This window comes from Electrophorus electricus, chromosome 3 (genome assembly GCF_013358815.1).
Source record: "Electrophorus electricus isolate fEleEle1 chromosome 3, fEleEle1.pri, whole genome shotgun sequence".
Classification (NCBI taxonomy): Eukaryota; Metazoa; Chordata; class Actinopteri; order Gymnotiformes; family Gymnotidae; genus Electrophorus; species Electrophorus electricus.
In genome coordinates this window covers 23,670,972-23,692,500 of record NC_049537.1, presented here as the reverse complement: position 1 = coordinate 23,692,500, position 21,529 = coordinate 23,670,972, and the positions used below count along the sequence as shown (strand labels likewise).

The following is a 21,529-nucleotide window of genomic DNA, read 5'->3' as shown; positions in this document are numbered from 1 at the left end:
CATGTTCCCATGTGATTTTTTTAATTGTATGCGCATGTCCCCATATTTTGTGTATTTACTCTGTTCAACTGGTCATCATGGGAACTCTAAGCAAAGGCAACAGCTGGCTTATGTATAATGGAGCCAAATAAAAAGTAAATTGATTCCATCAGTCATTGCCAATGAATGCAAAACATTTCAAATAAATACACTACAGAACAGATGTCATGCAGCTTTAATCATTCAAAGTGCAAAAATATTGACAACTTAGTAGTGAAAATTAATCACTATATTCCACAAAGAAATGCCACATATTTGTGTTTAAAGCTTACTGGAAACCTGCACAGTGCCAATGACATTTTCCTAGTAGGAAGCCTATAAAAACATCAGATGAAAGAAGGTAAACTAAAAGAAGGAAACTAAGGAAAGTAAAATGGCCTAGTCTGCTTTTCTCTCTGAAAATAGGCCCCAAAGGTCAATTAATAAAAGTGGTAAATAACATTATATTTTATAAAGCATAATACAGGCATTATTAAAGCAATTTCTCATAAGAAATGAAAGGAATGGGGTATGGAGGAGGCTAAAAAATAAACTTTCGTATGTCACTGAACATTATCAAAGTTCATGGTTAATGGCTAAGTGGCATCAGTACAGTAGACATTTTGAAACACTATTAACAAACTTTCCTATAAACAAAAGGAAAGTCAGCGTCTCTCAATGCAGATTAACACATATTTTGTTACCACAGCACCTTACTGAGTAGCATGCCACCAACCAACACACACACATACACACTTCTTTCTAAGTGGGATTTGTGGCTAAATGCTTGTAGATGGAATGCAGGTCAGGTTGCTACACACACTCACTCTGCAGGATCCAAGTTCCTGATGAGGTAAAAAGCTAAAGGTGATTACAGAGGTAACTAGTGGGTGCGTCAGAGGTCGAGGGGAATACATCAAGGTGATCTTAGTTTGTTGTACAGCATAAACAAGTCCCTTTAACAAGTCCTTTTTCTTGATAAAGGGAACTGCATCTCATTGAGAATGCTGCACAAAACAGCAAATCCTGCAAACACTTTTACCTCAAACAATAAGCGGCATTTAACATGAGCAACTAATACAACATTTATCAATGCCACACAGCAACCAACAGGTGTAGAAAAATTTATGAGCATCAATTCACTAATCAGATTAAAGCACTTTAATTTAAGCACAAACATCAAGGAGCTATTTCCCTGGTTTTTTCCCTATAGTCCAAAACAATGTGGAGAATGCGGCCATAGCAAGTGACCCTTCTATGTCCCCAAATATGGGCAGCCTAGTTGTGTTTACCAGAGTCATGGGTTTGGTTTTTTAAGTTTGTTTATATATGTAGATGGAATGTTCAACAGTATAGAAAAAGGAATTTCTTGCTAAGCAACAGGAATTTTAAAAGTCAGGCAGTAAATTTGCTTTATAAAGTAAAATATTAACACAATGCAGACAGAAGAGAGTGTTTTTTAAAATTTCAGGCAGGAAATGTGTTTTTTAAAGTAAAACATTAATACAACACATAAGAAAGACAACATTTCTTACTGTGCATTTGTGGCCTCTAATATTTTAGTTATTTGGCAAATATTAGTTGTACAACATAAAGCCAGCACAACTGCACCCTATTATTAAGTTTTTACAGCTATATATGGCTCTGTTTCAGTGAGGATGTTTCAGTGTTCAGTGCAGATAATGACAAGGAAATCTGTTATCTGCAGAAATTAGGAAGCACCACTGTGTTCCCAAATGCAGCTGAGCTGAGAGGAAGTACCACCCTCTGCAAAGTTCATGATACAAGGAACTTGTGAAATATAGTGGTGAAATTAAAGGACAAATGAAAGAATATTGCTGTGATCATCATCAGCATTTTTACAGAAGAAGGAGAACACTGCTTAAAAGGAATAACATTTCTTCTGACTGATATTCATGCTCTTAAGAAAGGCCTCAGTTACATATGATGTTTCAGATCTTCCACTGAGTAAGTGACAGTATTAGTGACAACAGGAGTGAGATGGTGAGAGCTCTAAGAAATGACACCATGAGGCCTTAGCTCAGTGGTTAAATTACTTGATCTGTAATTGAATGGTTGCCAGTTCAAGCCCTGCCACTGTTGGGCCCCTGAACAAGGCCCTTAACCCTCAATTCATCAAGCTGTACTCAGACAAGATTGTAAGTTGCTTTGGATAAATGCATCAGCTAACTGCCAGATAGGGCTGCAGCATTGTGATCCATTAGAAGACTCATACACATTTCCTTAGAACTTGGAGAGCCAGGATGAGAAGTGACTGGCTAAAGTAATGCTTACCAGGATGCAATGACATCAAGTTTACTTCAAGTCAAACTGAGAGGAAGAAGGAGTACCTTACAATTTTTTATGTCTTGGGTGCTGCTCATAACCCTTCTGTCTGTAGACATCTTTCAGTGAAAATAGTGATCTTATAGGAGATGCTTTCATTTGAAAACAACATAATCTAAGCAGCCTAATTTTCAGATCCCTTTTTGTGGCTTCTCAAAAGACATTCTACAGAATGTGAGATTGTGGTGTTTTTGTACAAAGCTCCAGTGCAGTTAATACAGAGCGTTTATGCACAACAACACCTTGAACTGAATGGTTCACACAGTGGTTTATGAGTGTTATGCAGACATAAAGATGCCTTTTGTTTAAAGTTTTTTTTATTGCGGTTTTGTTTTTTAGTACATAAGGTATATATTTGATTCAGGCTGTGAGATAAGCTATTATTAACTTGGAATTAGGCCTAAGATATCATTATTTTCCAACTTTTACAGATGGCATAGAAAATAACCAAATAAGGTTAATATCTCTAACTGAAAGTTTTAAGTGGGGAAGGAGTATTTGTTCTCAGGTGACCAAATTAAATGACTCAAGTAACTGAGTGGTCAGACTCAGAATAACAAAAATAGCATTCTTTGACTCTATTTGACATAGTGATCACAAATCTCTAGAACTCTGAGATCTCCAGAGAGGGGTCTGGGTAGCACATTAATGACTTCTCTTTTGACAATAAAGGTTGGAGGACTGGATTACTCTCTAGATCCATTTCTAAATCACTCTTAGAAATATAAATGCATGTGGGAACAAAATTTTACATATGCATTACAATAATGTTGCACTTACAATAACATTGATCACACCATGATGTTAACAGGAAAAAATAATTTGCACATAAATAAAAAGTCCTCCATAGTAGAGGCTTGTATATGTATTTGCTTCCAGTACAAAGAAAGTATACTGCAAGTATTCAGAATGTCAAAGCAGAAAAAAAGGTACCTTAAAGTGATTGAATACATAAAGAACCTCATCAGTATCATCAGTTCTCTGCTCCACAACTTGGCATTTCATAAAATTTCAGAGAATCTCCCATTCATTGCTTTAGGGAGGAACAGGTACTTTCTTTTATTCTCTTTCACATTTGCTACCAATGGATGGACTTTAAATAAACCTGTTCAGCCTATAAAGATAGGACTTACTTTGCATTTATTTTTCATGTGAACATGTGTGAAATTAGTTTGCCTCTGAATGCATATGATATAGAAATGACAAACATCTCCAGCCTGACATAAAAAAAGATGCACAGTCTTATAAGAATCAACCACCCTTCCCCCATTGGTCCCTGGCAGAGTCAGTGTTTCAGTGGCAAAAGGTGTTCCAGTCCATTACTGAAGGCAGATGCACCTGGGACAATCAAAGGCACAGTTGAGCTTATCATTGCTTAGAGACACCACAGGCATGCTTTTCTTTGACTTCAAGGTGTTTGTTTTTGCACACCTGGGAAATTCCACCAACATGCACCAGACCTGTTGAAAAAAACAAAATTCATTGTCTACAGGAAAGAAGGCTGAGGTTTTTTTTACAAAGCTACTCTCAATAATTATAGCAAACCATTTTGCTTGGTGGTTCCACTTCTATTAGTAGGCATTATATAGGAAGAGACACTCTGGATCAAGTATGCAAGCTATCAAACTATTTACCTTATAAGGAAAATTATTATGAGTAGGGGTTAGCCTGAATATAGCCTAGAGTGAAAATACTTGTAGTGAAAACTCCCTGAAGTGGATAACATTGGTCATCCATTTGATTTGGTCATAGCTTATTGGCCAACAAAACTGTAGCAGTTCTAGGTATAAAAACATCAGGTGGACATTACTTACATTTCTATGAAGACTAAGGATAAGACAGACATTAACAAAGACACTGAAGCTGACAAAAACCATCCAAAGATTTTCCTTTTGTCTCTTATATTTACACTTTTAACACAAACTCTAAACAAAAGAATGTTTGTTTCTGTGCTGTAACTAACAGTTCACTAAAGCTCAGAGTAGGGCTAGGTGAATATATTCAAAATGCATCAGATCTCAAAATGATGTCTCCATGGCTGAACAATGGGAGCAAATCAGTGGAATTATGCAGGAGCTTTTCTCTCTGACAGGAGTGAACTGTCCTTGTGTGAACAACAGGCCTGCATTACAGGATGGTAGAGAGGGTACACACCAGAAACTGCTTGTGGATGACGCATTCTCCCCACCCAAATAATCAGTTACAGCAAACATCTTACCCTGGATGTCTCCAGGGAGAGGGTCAACCCCTTGACCTTTCCGCAAAACCCAGCCTCTAAACATGAGCTAAACTGGTAATGCTCTGTGTCATGCAGTTATGATGCATCACAATGTATTCAGTATTCAATGCTTGACAGTCGCAGAATGAGTTAAAGGCAGAATAAATGAAACTAGAGGCCTTGTCAAGCTCTGTGGGGACAATTAAAAAAACAACAACAACAACAACTGAACATCCAGTGTCCATCAAATAACTCTTCCCTCAAGGCAGTAATGGTACATCAAGATAAACAGGTATACAGTAACCACCATGCCATTTTACTCTCTAGGACTGATCTCACAAATGGCTGCTCCACAATGCTCTTTATCATACTTTGTCATACAGTGACAGTGACAAGCAAAACTGGCATAGTGTACTAAAGAATGCATCACTAAACCTGATTGAGAAGACAGCAGAGGCCAAGTGAACCAGAACAAACACTTGAAGCCCAATCTCAAGATAGTCAAAACAGAATCTGTTTTGAGTACAACAATGGAGGCTGGCTGCCTGATCCTCTTTTAAATAATTTATCTGGCTTTAGCCCCAGATATCAGAGTACTGGTAGGAATATAACTTGGATCTGTGAAAGAAATCACTATTGCACAATAGTTCCAGATGACTATGGTTAGTGCCGTATATGGAGGGTTCAGAGAGATGCTTTGCTATTTTTGACTGACTACAGGTGACATACTTAGACCTGAGGATAAAAGCAAAAAGTACTCCCAGATTATTGTACAATCTAAAACGCTGATTACTACTGGACATCTAAACAATGTTTTGGTACGGAATATATGTGCACAGACAATGTATAAGAATTTATGCAGAATATGTGATGTCAGTGCACATACTAGCCCTTTTAACTTGCTAACATTTTCTGGTTTACTGCATTTAGATAATAAATATTATGAAATAATATATCGGCTTGGAAAATATGAAAAAAAAAGAAAAACAAAATATGAAAAAATATACTTGTAAAATTGAAGAATATGTTAATGACAATTACTGACTGAGACTGAAAACAAAGATATTTAGAAATCGAACGAGAGCATACATTAACACACTACAGCATATCTAAATGGCCTCAGAACGGCCTCTAGCGGAGAGACGAAAATGACGCGAGAGATTACTAAGCATCCTTTTAAGATGCCTCATGTTCTTAAGCGTTAGCCATTTCTTCAAATTAATATATATACTATCGATGAATATACGTGCTAAATAAGAAAGCTGTTCAATAAATGCATATCTCAAAAAACTAGACTTGTATCTTCAGTAATCACACCCTAATACATAGGTCTATATGATTAAAAAAGCGTAGTATACTCTAATCAAATATTAAATAAAGTCCGGTCGTAAAGCTAACGTGATTTTGCCTAATCATAAATGACTGACCGGATGTAGTGGTCACTAAAATCACAAGAATGTTTATGGAATGTGTTGGGTGGAATGTCGCGCTCTTTTTCTTCGTTCCCTTGTGTATACTTATGTTCCAGACGCTCGCTCTCAGCACGCTGAGGTAAGAGCATAAGCTCGTCCCTTTCCCCTTCGAGCATCTGATTGGAGGAGGCATGTTCTTAGGAATGTCATGAAACTATTTAAATAGAACTTTGTCCTCTCCGGTAATAGATTTAGCGGGTTTAACAAGAGCGGAGAGGCCTGAATAATGAACGTGTAGACGGGTAACTATTACCTTCAGTATATTTCGGAATTTAACGCATCATCGGCAATACCGGCTTTTTTGGACTATACACATTTGTTATTTTTTGTAAGAAATAAACAGGTAGGAACCGGGTTTTCGTTGTATACAGGTGTATTGAGGCATTAATTAGACTGTTAAAATTTACAGAAAGTTCCCAATTTCCACTTCAGGGTAAAGTTATGGACATTTTATTTACAGACACAAGACGAAGTTTTAGAATGAAGTTAACTGGAATATTTTTGCTACTGATGTTATCGAGCTGCGAAAGCGCAAGAGTCGCAGGTGAGTGATATGAAACCACAGTAGCAACTATCAGAAAGGGGTGATATTTTGACTGCTATCGAGATTCAAAAATGTAACACGAGAAGGGGGGAAAGGCTACCACCACACTCCAGGTATACTTTTAATGAAATACATTGCATAGACTGAAGAATATTTTAGGTCATAAAAATGCAATAATCTATTTCTGTTTTTGATCTTTCCTACAGAAAGTAGAGATGACAATAGTGTTTATGACCTTTTTGAGCTTGTCCGAGTCCCAAGGAAAAACCATGGGGTCACTTTGGTGAAAGGGGACGACCCCTATAGTCCCGCCTACAAAATCCTGAATCCAGACCTGATCCCCCCGGTTCCCGAGAACGCCTTTAGGGACCTCATCGATTCCATTCAGGCAGAGAGGGGATTTATACTCTTGGTCAATTTCAAACAGTTCAGACGCACCAGGGGCAGTCTTTTGACTGTGGAGAAGCAGGACGGCTCCGGACCCATATTCGAAATTGTTTCCAACGGGAAGGCAAATACTCTGGACATAGTTTACTCCACCGCAAACAAGCAACAGGTTGTGTCAATTGAAGATGCAGATTTGGCGACAGGTCAGTGGAAGAACATCACTCTTCTCGTACAAGAAGACAGAGTTCATTTCTATGTTGGATGTGAGGAGGTCAATACTGCGGAGCTGGATGTGTCTATCCAGAATATCATGACACATGACACCCCAGGAGTGGCGAATTTGAGACTCGGGAAGGGAGCAGTTACTGACAGATTCATGGTTCGTGCACAACAAACACATGGCATCTAAGTTATATGAATATACTTGATACATTTATTGAAGAACAATGACGAGTTGTGAGAAGTAAAATTACGCGTAATCTGTTTCTTGCAGGGTGTCCTACAAAACGTGCGGTTTGTTTTTGGGACCACGCTGGATGCAATTTTGCGTAATAAAGGATGTCAAAACTGTAAGTCCTATGTGGCGTTTAGGTTTTTATAAAGAGATTTTTCCATGAAATAAATGGCAATTCTAGTACTGCTGTGAAGGCACTGTGAGGCGCGAAGTTACCCACGTGGATAGCGCTCAAGTGAAAAAAAAACTCTTTCAAGTGTAATGCAAAGTAAAACAACACACATTTTAATATAATTTCACTATGACTTTTACAACATGCAGGCATTTCACGTTCTTAAAATTTTGTAGAGTCTTTTACTGCTTGTAAACTTTCTTAAAAGTAAACATTTTTCTAAATGCTGAATCAACTACTTATGATCAGTTCTTATATTAATGCAGTTTAGCGCAATGTTTGCACTGTGTTATAAATGTCCTGATATTTAGAATCTTGGGATTTAAATGGGTTTTGAACACAAGTTTATCAACAATACATCTGATTGTTGCTTAATGCAGGACATATGGTACATTATTTTTGCAGTCAATTAAAGTGTTTATACATCCCCAATACAGCAATTACGATTGATATAATCACCCTGGATAATCCTATCAATGGATCCAGCCCAGCCATCAGGACTGATTACACTGGCCACAAAACAAAAGGTAAATGAAACTCTTCCTTTTTGTAGAACCTCAGTGCAAAAGCCATCATTCATACATGAAAATGTATCTTTATCCCTATGGCTATAACTGCATCTCCCCCCTCCCCATAGCAGATCTGCAAATGATTTGTGGATTTTCCTGTGAGGACCTACTTAGCATGTTCAAGGAGCTAAAGGGCCTTGGTGTGGTGGTGCAGGAGCTGTCCAATGAGCTCCGCAAAGTGGTGAGAATGTTTGGTTTTTTTTATTCCCTGTTTAGGCACTACGTAGTTTTTACTTTTTCAAATGAATTAAGCATGGATCAATCTGAAATTAGTATAAATGCAATTACAGAAGTATCACTAAATGCCACGGTTTAGGGTGATGTATAATTTTGCTATGTTAGGCATAGATTTGTTCAAATAAAAATAATACTTCCCCAAAGCATCATCACCCACACTGAATGCACATGCCTTTCATTCCTAGACAGATGAGAACAATATGCTCATGAAGCGCATGGGAATCCATGCTGGTGTCTGCCTCCACAATGGCATTGTGCATAAGAACAAGGAGGAGTGGACAGTGGACGACTGCACTGAGTGCACTTGCCAAGTAAGTACACTCTGTGGAGTGGGCTCTTCAGATAGCCACCCAGCCACTTAAGGGCCATATGCTTTGTCATTAAGTCACTAATTTGTGAGTGAGAACAATGGCAGCCATGCTGTGATTAGTGACCTTGGCCTTGGTTATTGTTGTGTCTGGTTCTCTGAAGCACCTAGTCTGTAATTAAGAATAGGAAATTGGGGGTTGTACCACAAGCTCTTTGACAAATAAGCATAACCTAGAACAACAGAAATCAAGTCCACACTACAGCTACATTTTATCAACATTCAGGGACTGGGATATTCACTTGATTAATTAGAGAGTAATAGGATGTTGTCAAACTCACAGGGTTGTATGGAAGGCAGTTTGCATGTGTATTTATCTTTGTATGTGTGTGCGTATTCAGAGCTTAGTTTGACCCTCTTTGAAGGGCCCAGAGTGCTAGTTATGGCTTCTGACACAAGCAAAAGGTAATCTTTTCAGCCCTCTACACAGTAGTTTGGACACTTAATGACTAATGAGCTGTGGACGGTAATTGCAGAACTCAGCGACAGTGTGCCGTAAGATCTCCTGCCCTCTGATTCCCTGTGCCAATGCAACTGTGCCCGATGGTGAATGCTGTCCCCGGTGTGGAACTCGTGAGTACAATTCAATAAGTTCAGTACAGTTTATAGAATGACTTACTTGTACAGTCTGTTTTCAAGTGAATATTATTTAACAAATTATAATTTTCAACCAACTGTAGCACAATTCATTTGAAATTTCTGTTCTAATTAATAGGAACATTTTATTAAAATGTTAACAAAAACTCTAAATAATGGTTGTGTAGCCAAGATGAAGCCAAGATGATATATGTGAAATACAAGCTCACTGATTGCTAATCATAATATTGTTGTAAATGAAAGAATCCAAATTTATCCTACAATAGAACTTTGTGTATCTCTAAATGCAGAAATGGAGGTAATTGTCTAAATTGGTTAAAGAGAGGTGGAAAATTGTTGTAGTTCAAAAAGATTGTAAAAAGTAAAAATAACATTTTCTCCCTACCACAAAAAATGAGCACACATGGCTAGACCTTAAGTACATGTAAAAAGCTGCTTCTATTTTTATTTATTTTTTTTACCTCAGCAGTCTGAAATTCTTTCATCTGCAAAAACATTTTTGAATTTGAAATTCTACTTTCTGTTTTGGAAAAAAAATCAAAGGGAATCCCTTAGCCCTGAAGCTTTTCCCTGATGGTCAGAATGCTTGGTTCATGACAGGCTTCCCTGGAGTATCCTGTCTCAAGCAGCCTAGGCTAAATTGTGTCCATTAGGGCACTGCATTAAGAGCTTTTCTGCTCACTGCTGCTATAGAAAGTGGGAATAGCTCGCCTATTATCTCCCTCTCCTCTCCCCCAACAGCAAGTGACTATGCTGAGGATGGCTGGTCCCCCTGGTCTGAATGGACCCATTGTTCTGTGTCCTGTGGAAGGGGCATTCAACAGCGTGGCCGCTCTTGCGACCGCATCAATAACAACTGCGAGGGCACGTCCGTGCAAACCAGAGACTGCTACCTCCAGGAATGCGACAAGCGCTGTGAGTGGCGCTCCACCAGCACGAGCCCACTGTTTTCCCATTCACTGACTGGTATGAAAGAAACATCCTTTAACTCGCTACTCTTGTTCGTCTCTCTCAGTTAAGCAGGATGGGAACTGGAGCCACTGGTCACCGTGGTCTTCTTGCTCAGTCACCTGTGGATCTGGTGTCATTACACGCATTCGTCTGTGTAACTCTCCCACACCCCAGCTGGGAGGAAAAGACTGTCAAGGCAAAGGCAGGCAGACTGAGAAATGTGAGAAGTCATCATGTGCAAGTAAGTCTGCTTAACATTTAATTTAGCAAGCACAGCAGTGAGCAATTTGAGGAGGCAAACACACATAACAAGTGTCTAGCCAAAGATGTTTAATAAGATCCTTTTGCCTTATCAGTTGATGGCGGTTGGGGACCATGGTCACTCTGGGATGCCTGCTCAGCCACCTGTGGAGGAGGTGTCCAGAGCCGCAAACGCCTTTGCAATGACCCACCACCCAAGTATGGGGGAAAGGACTGTGTGGGTGATGCCAAGGGAACTCAGCTCTGCAACAAGCAGGCCTGTCCTATTGGTGAGTTATCATGCCATTCAGCTGCGTAGACAAAGCTGTATCTACACACAGGTACACAGAGTAATCTTAACCTTCACTGAATATTTTTTTATCAGATGGATGTCTGTCCAATCCCTGCTTTGCTGGGGCTCAGTGCAGAAGTTTTCCAGATGGTTCTTGGAAGTGTGGAAAATGCCCATCAGGTTACACAGGCAATGGCATCAACTGTAAGGACATTGATGAGGTGAACCTTTTCTCCCATTTTTTTGAAATACCAAACAAAAAAGGCCCCTGAGAAAATAATAATAATTTGAGTCACCTCTCTTCTTAACAGTGCAAAGAGGTGCCTGATACTTGCTTCGGATTCAATGGAGTCCATAGGTGTGAAAATACAGCACCTGGCTACAACTGTCTGCCATGCCCTCCCCGCTACACTGGATCTCAGCCATTTGGCAGAGGAGTAGAGGAAGCTGCTGCAAAGAAACAGGTGAGCAACAAAATCTGGTGTATGGTTGAATTACCACAAACTCCCAAATTATCTGCACTTAATTACCATTTGATCTTTCCATTTTGTAGGTGTGCACACCCCGCAACCCCTGCCTTGATGGAAGCCATGACTGCAATAAGAATGCCCGTTGCAATTACCTGGGACATTTCTCAGATCCCATGTACCGCTGCGAGTGCAAACCTGGCTATGCTGGGAATGGGTATATTTGTGGAGAGGACACTGATCTGGATGGCTGGCCTAATGCTGACCTTGTATGTGTGGAGAATGCCACATATCACTGCAAGAAGGTTTGAGAACATCTATGCCACAATACACAAAACCACAGATGGCATACCTTTGGCCATTACTGACCACTTGCATATTTCAATATTTGCAGGACAACTGCCCAAACCTTCCAAACTCAGGTCAAGAGGACTATGACAAGGATGGAATTGGTGATGCTTGTGATGATGATGATGATAATGATGGCATCCCTGATGATAGGGTAAATTAATTGAAGCTGAAATATACCAATGGATAAGACATAGCAAAAAAGTACTACACATATGAAGTCAGCATTAAAACTATGTTTAAAATCTTGACATCCTTTGCATTCATCACTCAAGCTGTGATGAAGAAAAATGCTACAGAAAGAAAATTTACTTCTCACAGAGATATTTTACTTCTCACAGAGCCAAACCTTAAATTTCGGCACTGAGGGACCACTCTGAAAGGCTTATAGTTTGTCCTGTTAATTCCAACACATATGGTCTCAGCCCTAAAATAAAGCATACATTTATGCCTACCCAACTCTAAATCTAATACAAGCAAAGCCAAATTACAAGCCTACCATCTAAAAGTAACAATCTCCTATTGATAACTTTTAGGGAGTGGCTGGAGCTTTAGCATTTTTCCACACTGTGCCCTCTTTTCAAACAGGACAACTGCCCATTCATCTTCAATCCCAGACAGTATGACTATGACCGAGATGAAGTTGGAGACCGTTGTGACAACTGCCCATACAACAGCAACCCTGACCAGACAGACACTGATAATAATGGTGAAGGAGATGCCTGTGCTGTAGACATTGATGGAGATGGTAAGAGGTTGTCATGCTGCCCTAGATAAATTAAATAATATCAGGCATGGTACAATTTCATGGTATCCTAAAACAGACGTCTCTTAATACTTATGTGCTTCCTCAGGCATTCTGAATGAGAAGGACAACTGTCCCTATCTGTACAATGTGGATCAAAAAGATACTGATCTGGATGGGGTTGGTGACCAGTGTGATAACTGCCCTCTGGAGCATAATCCTGACCAGGTATGCATGAGAGAAAGCAGCAGCAAACTAGAGAGACTACTGCAGGTGCTTTAATCTGTAATCCACAAAGATCCATTTGTTGTTTGATTCAGTTTAAATGCACAATGGGTAGTTGCAGGGAAGCAAAGTTTTATCACGCTATGGAAGGGTGGAGTAAATCCTCTTCACCTTGGGGGCATGCAGCTATACAATATCGCAAAGGGGAGGCTTTTCAAGGGCACTCACTGGTGCTCAACAAGCCCAAAGGGAAGGGGGGGAGGGGTGCAGTCATTAGTGAGGAATGGATTTGCTAGTGGGTTTATGCATGCCGTGTCGGGACTCAATCCCAGTGGATCACACCTGTGCCATGCTTAACTGAAGAGGAGGAATGCATGCCTATGGAACAACAGGACTCAGTTAAGGGGAAAATGGGTGAAACTGACCCACCCCTCCTTTTCACCAGAAGAAGAGAAATGGGAGAGTGGTATGCCCAGCTCTAGGGCCATGAGACTTCTATGGACCTAACAGAATAGGGGTTGTGTCTTATTATTAGATGAAACACATCATCTGAATCAGACAAGGCAAATCAGGCAGGGATACTGGAGCCTCAAAACAGTTTGTGATTAAACCATAATAAACAGATAAATTAGCAATGCTTACATTGACATTTTGTTGTGGCACTTAATCCAAAAGCTCGACACAGACTCTGACCGAGTGGGAGATAAATGTGACAGCAACCAGGACATCGATGAAGACGGACATCAAAACAACTTGGACAACTGCCCTTACATTCCCAATGCCAACCAGGCTGACCATGACAAGGATGGCAAAGGAGATGCTTGTGATTATGATGATGACAATGATGGCATCCCTGATGATAAAGACAACTGCAGACTTGCTCATAACCCAGATCAGTTAGACTCTGATGGTTAGTGGAGTGAATTTAAAATTCAATTCACAATATCATCCTCAATTATTGTCTGAGGTCTATTATTGAATTTGATATATTTTTACAAATATGAAACCTTTTTACAAATCTTTTCTGATTAGGTGATGGACGTGGCGATGCTTGTAAAGATGACTTTGACCAGGATAATGTTCCAGACATCTATGATGTATGCCCAGAGAACTTTGACATCAGTGAAACCGACTTTCGCAAGTTCCAGATGGTGCCTCTTGACCCCAAGGGCACTTCTCAGATTGATCCTAACTGGGTGGTGCGTCATCAGGGGAAAGAGCTGGTTCAGACAGTTAACTGTGATCCTGGCATTGCTGTTGGTATGTTAGAATGACAATTTGTTTTTTTCAAGAGCCTTTTTAGAATAGTATAGTTGTTAAAAAACAAATAATTCTGACTAACTCCTTGTGTGCCTTGACAGGTTTTGATGAGTTCAATGCAGTAGACTTCAGTGGAACCTTCTTCATCAACACAGAGAGAGATGATGACTATGCTGGATTTGTGTTTGGTTACCAATCTAGCTCCCGCTTCTATGTGGTGATGTGGAAGCAGATTACTCAGACCTATTGGTCCAGCAAGCCCACCAAGGCACAGGGCTACTCAGGGCTCTCAATCAAAGTGGTCAATTCTACCACTGGACCAGGGGAACACCTAAGGAATGCCCTTTGGCACACGGGGAATACGCCAGGACAGGTAACTTGGACAATGTTATCATTTACTCATCTCTAAGATCTGAAATTCAGCAGCATAAAAATCTGTTTTTGGTTTGTTTCTTCTGTAGGTTCGCACTCTGTGGCATGACCCCAAGAATGTTGGCTGGAAGGACTTCACTGCTTATAGATGGCACCTAACTCACAGGCCAAGAACAGGACACATAAGGTATCATTTAAAGGATTACAAAATTTAAATTGTCTGCTCTAAACATAATTATAGTTTTAATTTAGCTGCTGCAATTGAATTATCTATAGCTATTTCCTTGCTTCAACAATTTTACAATTTACAATTTTAGAGTTGTTATGTACGAAGGAAAGAAGATTATGGCAGATTCTGGAAGAATCTATGACAAAACATATGCAGGTGGACGACTAGGTCTCTTTGTCTTTTCACAAGAGATGGTATACTTCTCAGACCTCAAATATGAATGCAGAGGTATGATTCCATATATTATCAAAACTTCTTGATAACACTATTGCACACAGTTCTAAATATTTATTAACTCTTCTGTATTTTTTTCCACAGATGCATAGTTGCACAGGCACAAGACTCTTGGAAGAACGCACCTTTTTGTATAAATAAGAATATGTATTTTGTTTGAAAGTCCAGGGACAGATTTTCCGCTACATTTTATGCACTCTGGTGGGGCAGAAAAAGCATGTGGTCAGTTTCAAGGTAGCTGATTCTGCTTTGGACAAAGCCCAGCTGACTGCCCATGGAGAATCAGGACCCCTCCACTAAGAGCAGGTAGAGCAGAAAAAAAAGAAACACACCGCTTTGCTTGATTGGAATGGGCAATCTTTCTCGGAAAAACCTCATTCAGATCTGTGTGGGAAGGGCTCCCTGCAGACAACTGTGCACTTCAGAACCTCTCTCTTTCTCTCTCTCTCTCTCTCTCTCTCTCTCGCTTGCTCACTCACTCTCGCTGCATTCCTTTTGCTCCTTGAATGGATGCCCAAAGAAGGGACCAATTCTAAGACTTTAATGCTCTAAAAGACTAAATCTCCCACCAGACTAATTTTATATCTTTCGAAAATGTCAAATTTCTTTACTTTAAACAGGATAATGATGCTTTACAATGAGACAGATTACCAACTGGTGAGTTTTAGTGATACCAACAGTTTACCAACAGTGTTTCAAGTGGGTCAAAACATGTTTGAAATTATAAACCCAAGACAATGTACTTGCAAATGAAGTTGAACCAAATAATTTCACATTTCTTAGCAATACATCAATGTACATTTTTAGGGCATTCCCATTCATTTGTGATGACATGTAAACAACAAGTTAAGTTAGTAGGCATAGTTTTCTCAGGGTGAGATGGAATATTCCATCTTAACAAAACATTTCGGATGACATAGTGGAAGGCTAGATTGAAGAGAGCTTGGACAGAGCCAGGCTCAGAAGTCAACATGAGATGTTAGGTTTTCCATTTTCCTAGTTCTTATAAATTTGTACTGCTTGTTCTAAACATACAAAAATAATGAAATATGAGATGTCTCTGAGAGCTCAAGATGAAGACCTCTTTCCAAAAGGCTGATTTGTTTAATAAAAGCACTTAGACAAAATACCAGTTGAAACTGGAATGATTGGACCATTGATACTTTGTGAATTCTATTTTTATTCACTGATTGATTAATGGGTAGAAGTGATGGTTGTTTTGGAGATAACCTTATTACAATAAACTATATGATCAATGATAAAATGATCGTTTAAACAAATGAAATTTAGAAAAATGCTAATACCTAAAAAACAACAACCAGAATTTCCTCCAACATACTGCACAAGGTCACAGGTCATGGATATCACAAGGCTCTGCCCAAAGCACACTGCTACATCCATCCTGATCAGTTTTAATTACTCATTTGGATGGTGGTGGTGGGGTCCTTCTGAATAGTGTGTTGACCTGTGTGCTTTTGCTGTAGAGAGAGAGAAAGGAAAACTTTAATGTACAAATATTACCTCACTGCTGTTGTATAATTTGATCAAACAAAAACTGAAATACTACTTTCATAATGTTAAAGGATGCAAATTGGTTATCTACATATTGCTACTGTAGGACAAGCTGTAAATAGTATTACATTTCTTTCTTAACAAGCATCCTGCCTCTGTCCCTTATGGTTAATGGAGCAAGATGGGAAAGTTTTTTTTTTTTTTTTTTTTTTGCTAGTGCTTCCAGTATCCAGTACTTTTTAACAGATAAATTACTGGACTGTTGTAAGGCTATGTTTCATATGAGAATATGTGTTAGTGTGCGCAAGTGTGTATGAATGTTTGTGTGTAGGTGAATGCTATTTAAATAATTTATCAGGGAATGCAGCCACAGGAGGCATTTCCATCTGTATAAATGGTTTGCACACTGATGTGAGGATGTTTTGTTCTTTTTACCTTTGTTCTATGTTCTATTGTTTTACCTGTTATTTTTGTAAAATTAGTGATGCTTGTCTGTAAACATTTTTACTTAGCTGTACAATGCAAAATGTTATTTTTTATCTATAGCAATTATTTTGGTACACACAAAACAATAAACAAATGTTAAACCTTGCGAAATGTGTATTCGCATGCGTCTGATGTCTTTTAGTACAGCATGCCTAATACAATTAAGATCATATATGCACAACACCCTGTCAGTACAACATACCAACTTGTAGGCTAAAGCTAGCAATCATATACACTGCAAAAAGGTCACTTTTTTTTAAAATGATGTGTGGAACATTTCATGTAGGACTTCCAATATTTGATTTACATACCCCTTGCTGATCTATGTGCAGTCTGAGCCCCTTTGAACTCATATGTGACTCTTGGATGTTTGCAGATCCCAGTGATTTAGTACTACTCTAGTAGGCACAGGCCCACACATATGTGTAGGTAAACAGAGACATAATATTTTAGCCAAGGGTACACCAGACAACTAACAATATGTCTGCCACTGTTGATGTGAAGGTCTGCCAGTAAAATCAGCATTAAGACTAGGATTAATAAATTGGCTAATCCTGTGGATGTCATTGCACTTTGCACAAGGGGCTTAGTAATAGCATGGTACATCAATACAATTATAATGATCCAAAAGTTCATTTCCAATATGGAAATTCCATGCTATGGACACAATAGACAAGTCTAATCACTTGTCTTATCTATTAAAATAGATAAATATTACAAATGTTTTTCAACTCAATCTTATATTTTACCATGTTACCCTAAATGTAGTTGTAACTAATCCCCAACTTACTTATTCATTCATTTTAATCAAACCTCTACTAATTTATTCATTATACAAGTGCATATTTCCCCACTCTCCCTCTAACATGCACAATATTTTATTAGTTGCCTGCTAACTATGGTGGCCATGCACGTCCACAGATTAAATACACATAATAATACATCCTATGTAAGTAGTGGCTATAATAGTCTCACACTCAAAACACTGTCTTGTTAAACTAGATTTAAACATTGGTGGGCTAAAAGCAAATGTCAAACCATTACAACTTCAATAATAATAATAATAATAATATAATTATTAAAATATAATTACAGTTTAACCTCGGTTTCACCTATTTTCCCACTGTAAACAAGGTTTAAAAGCACAATCTGCAGGGTTGTCTCCTAGGGTTTAACAATTCTGTTAACACCAACTTGAACACTGATACTTCTTCTTTTAAAAAAAGATTTTACTGTTATGTTTTGTAATAAACAGCAAAAAAAATATGGCAAGAAAACTCAAAATGTATAGTTATTCTTCAGGCCTATAATTTTAGTACGTTCTTCAATACCACACTTGCAAGCATGCTACATAAAACATGGCTAATATTTTGCCCATTAATAATATTCAAAAGCAGTTTTCATACCACTAGTGCAAATAATTGTTTGTTTCCAAGCTTGTTCTCAAAGAGTAAAAGTGTGCCTATACACTGACCCACCACTAAATGCTCCTCTTCATGACAAATCCAAAATGTCTAATGTGAACTGTCTGTAGCAAAACAGGAAGACTGATCATATACTATTCAGTATGGCCCTGGCATAAGATGAGAGGGCATCATGAAGTGACCTAAGCTTTTAATTTCCTGGAGTGAGCAAGGCTGGTACCTCCTCTTTAACTCATGGTTAAAGAGAAGCCTGTAATTCATGCATTCTACTGGTTCAGTATTAGTTACAGTAGTGATGGCTTAAATATACAGTAAACAGTACTGTCCAATTTACATGGTGTACAGTCATTTCATATCAAGCTGAACCATACAAATTACAAGAACTTTGTGTCAATGGAACTGCATCATGCTAAAGAGAACAGCTGCAGCAGAATTATAATATAGTGCACTCAGTAACATCTGTGGCACATCTAGGCACAATTTTGACACAAGGATGTGTGACACAAGTGTTTCTGTTAGCCAGGGGGCAGGTGGGGAGAACTTAGCAGGTCTAGAGGAGAGAGGGCACAGAAGATTCATTGATAAGGAGAGTGTAGAAATGAAAGTATTTGTAACTGTATCCGAAGAGAGAGAAGATAGAGAGTCATGGTGAGGAAGAGAACATATTGGAAAGGACTGGATGGAAAGAGAAGGAAGGGAGAGAGAGAGAAGGATAGAAAGTGATGGTCCGAGAGGTGGTGGAGAGGGGTGACTGCGATGTCCGATGTTGTGGTGGTACGTGTGAAGATCAGGTCCAGAACATTGCCTGCTTTGTGAGTTGGAGGAGAGTGGTTGAGGGTGAGGTCAAATGCTGTCAACAGCAGAAGGATGCAGGAGGAATGTAGCTTGTCTGATGGAATGTTGAAGTCACCAACGAGAATGAGTGGATTTCCTTCAATGGGTAATTGACTCAGGAAGATGTCCAGCTCATCAATGAAGTGATCTAGGGAACTTGGAGGGCATTAGATGACGATGATAAGAAGTTTGGTGGGGAAAGATGGAAAGAGTGCTGAGCCCGCCTCTCAATTCACACCTAAGTTAACAAGCAACTAACAACTAGGTTTAGACAACAAATCTTGAATTTCACAGAATCTAAGGCAAAAGTAAGTGAACTCAGAGCCTACCTTAACCAACCAGATGATAATCCAAAAAACTAAAACACTGTTGTCATCACACTTAATCTCTTGCTACCACAGTCTGTGTCTCTTTACAGTCGAGTAGCTATCTAGAATGCCACAATACATATTTGTTGGTCACTGACACTTGCTGTGCTACAGTGAGGTACCCTTTTTCTCACTGTACAGAGGGTCTGGTAAATTGCATGAGAGTTGGTTTTGGATTGCGAGTAGCCCCATTTCACTGGCACTCCTGACCAGGCCAGACAAAAGGTCCACAGAAACTAGAGCCTCTGGTGTACAATGAAAGAGCTCCTTTACTCCCCCTGGAGCAGTGATAGGACTGTACACCTCAAACAAAGTGCACAAGAAGATGGGTTACTGTGATAGCAAGAACCCACACAAACTTGCACAGACAGACACACACACACACACACACACACACACAAACAGAAGCCTCTTCTGGTTCTCATTGAAACACTGAGCATTAGACCTTTGTCAATGCCAACACTTGCTGCTTAAAGAAGCCTGCACATGCTAGTTTCAACAGCAAGGCTTTGCTTAAATAGCCAACTAACCTGGTCTGAAATAAACATTTATTTCATGCTATTGTTCAACAGTTTGCACTGTTGCATTTTTAACAGATACTTGGCAGGAGAAAGTACTAAAAGATAACAACACAAGGTTTGTAATAACTGGACATAATATCCAGACATAATAACATCTGTTAGGAGTGACAAAGCATTCTCTACTTCTTGTTAAATAAATAAATATATAACAGCTCTATAGTACCCAACAACACTGTCACATTTAGGCCTAAATGTAAAATGTAAATCTTAAATACTCACAGAAACAACTCCAACATGTAAATGTCACATCTAGAAAAATTTCTAGACCTTTTGTTTGCTCTAATGTGAATAGTCTAAATTAGTAATCGAACAACATCTGTGCAGACAATGCTCCAGTGACTACTGGTTCAAATATATGAGAGGATTAGGCCTGTGTTTAAAAAGTCCTGCAACTTCTACATAGTTAAAACAACAGGGACATATATCCTCATAAAGGACCTTCTGCACCGGGACTTTATAGTCTTAAGGTCATTTGTTTTTAAATAGTTTATAAATATATTTCACAAAACATAAACTTCTAAGATTGTTAAATAAATACACATATCTCGGTGTCAATTAGTTGCTTTTCCTCCCTACCGGTTTCCCCAAAGCCAGCAAATTACCAGCATTCCTCTGCCATCTTGCAGAAATGGTTATAGACCCGAACAGAAATATCTGCGTTTTGATCTTTGAGCTGAGTCACAGTAGTTATGCTGTTGTACAGAGAATAAATATTTTAGAGGGAAACAGGTCAGCTCAATATTTAAGTGAGATGCTTTGCCAGTGGAAGCTGTTTGAGGGGATGTTGTTCACAGACGCATCTGAACTGTAGTTGGAGGTGCTAAATGCTTCAGACTGAAGGTGGGGGATTGCACAAACCATGATCTGGTAGTAATACATTTGCAGAAAATCCAGATCGGTATTCTTATAAACACCTGTCATTTGTACAGTATCTGTTCTTATAATTGCAGTTTTATTTTCCATCCACGAGAAAAGAACAGTGACTTAATTTAAAACATAGATTGGGACGTTCTGGTGGAAATTCCGCTGTAGCTAACTAACGCAAGCTAAGGTGACCTAACCTACCTCACTAAAACCAACAAAGAACTGCCGTTCATGTTCCATGGCATGGTTATAAAGAAGTAAGAATATACCCATTTTGATATGTCTTCAGTGCGTGTGCACGTTTTGCACAGTGATACAAGAAAGGAACAAGATTAATATCTTAATACTGTAGTTTGAGCAAGAGGAAAAAGAGCTAGCGTTAGCTATCTTAGCCAAAGCTAGTTACGTCAGGATACAAAAGTAAAGTATTTATACTGAAGCATTAGTGGCCCAAAATTATGTCAGCCATACAGGAATACCGTAACTGAAGTAGCTAGCTAATATTAAAATATGAAGAAATAGCACCGATGATTTCATAAGTGTCTTCTAAAATGTATTACGAATGTTATCTACTATTTGAATGTATTATTTTTTTCCCCCCGGGATACACATCTGAATACATTTAGAACAGTGTGTAGTATTCCATCCAACCCTGGACACTTTATACAATTTATAAATAAGACTAAACCACTGTCTACCTAATCGTATTGCCTTTT

At 38.9% G+C, this 21,529-nt stretch overlaps 1 protein-coding gene across 2 annotated transcripts; it reads left to right on the top strand.

Moving 5' to 3' along the window:
- The first annotated feature begins 6,257 nt into the window (after nt 1–6,257).
- Nucleotides 6,258–16,000, top strand: thbs1b (thrombospondin 1b). 2 transcript variants are annotated; one of them, XM_026998975.2, is made up of 23 exons: nt 6,258–6,397; nt 6,515–6,598; nt 6,805–7,364; nt 7,479–7,554; nt 8,049–8,138; nt 8,252–8,361; nt 8,603–8,728; nt 9,261–9,357; nt 10,123–10,296; nt 10,397–10,573; nt 10,689–10,862; nt 10,958–11,085; nt 11,176–11,328; nt 11,418–11,636; nt 11,726–11,833; nt 12,268–12,427; nt 12,534–12,652; nt 13,325–13,559; nt 13,682–13,909; nt 14,011–14,282; nt 14,371–14,468; nt 14,599–14,738; nt 14,829–16,000. In XM_026998975.2, exons 2-23 carry the CDS (start codon nt 6,535–6,537, stop codon nt 14,834–14,836), a joined length of 3,516 nt encoding a protein of 1,171 aa, XP_026854776.2. In that variant the 5' UTR covers nt 6,258–6,397; nt 6,515–6,534; the 3' UTR covers nt 14,837–16,000. The 2 variants fall into 2 exon arrangements, with proteins under 2 accessions (XP_026854776.2, XP_026854775.2); XM_026998974.2 differs by having other exon boundaries at nt 8,249–8,361.
- The last annotated feature ends 5,529 nt before the right edge of the window (nt 16,001–21,529 follow it).

Bases quoted from the DNA above. Each gene is read 5' to 3' on its own strand.
- thbs1b (XM_026998974.2), top strand. From the start codon at position 6,535: ATGAAGTTAACTGGAATATTTTTGCTACTGATGTTATCGAGCTGCGAA. The intron at 10,297-10,396 runs GTGAGTGGCGCT...CGTCTCTCTCAG, and splicing joins CCAGGAATGCGACAAGCGCT to TTAAGCAGGATGGGAACTGG. The intron at 13,910-14,010 runs GTATGTTAGAAT...GTGCCTTGACAG, and splicing joins TGATCCTGGCATTGCTGTTG to GTTTTGATGAGTTCAATGCA.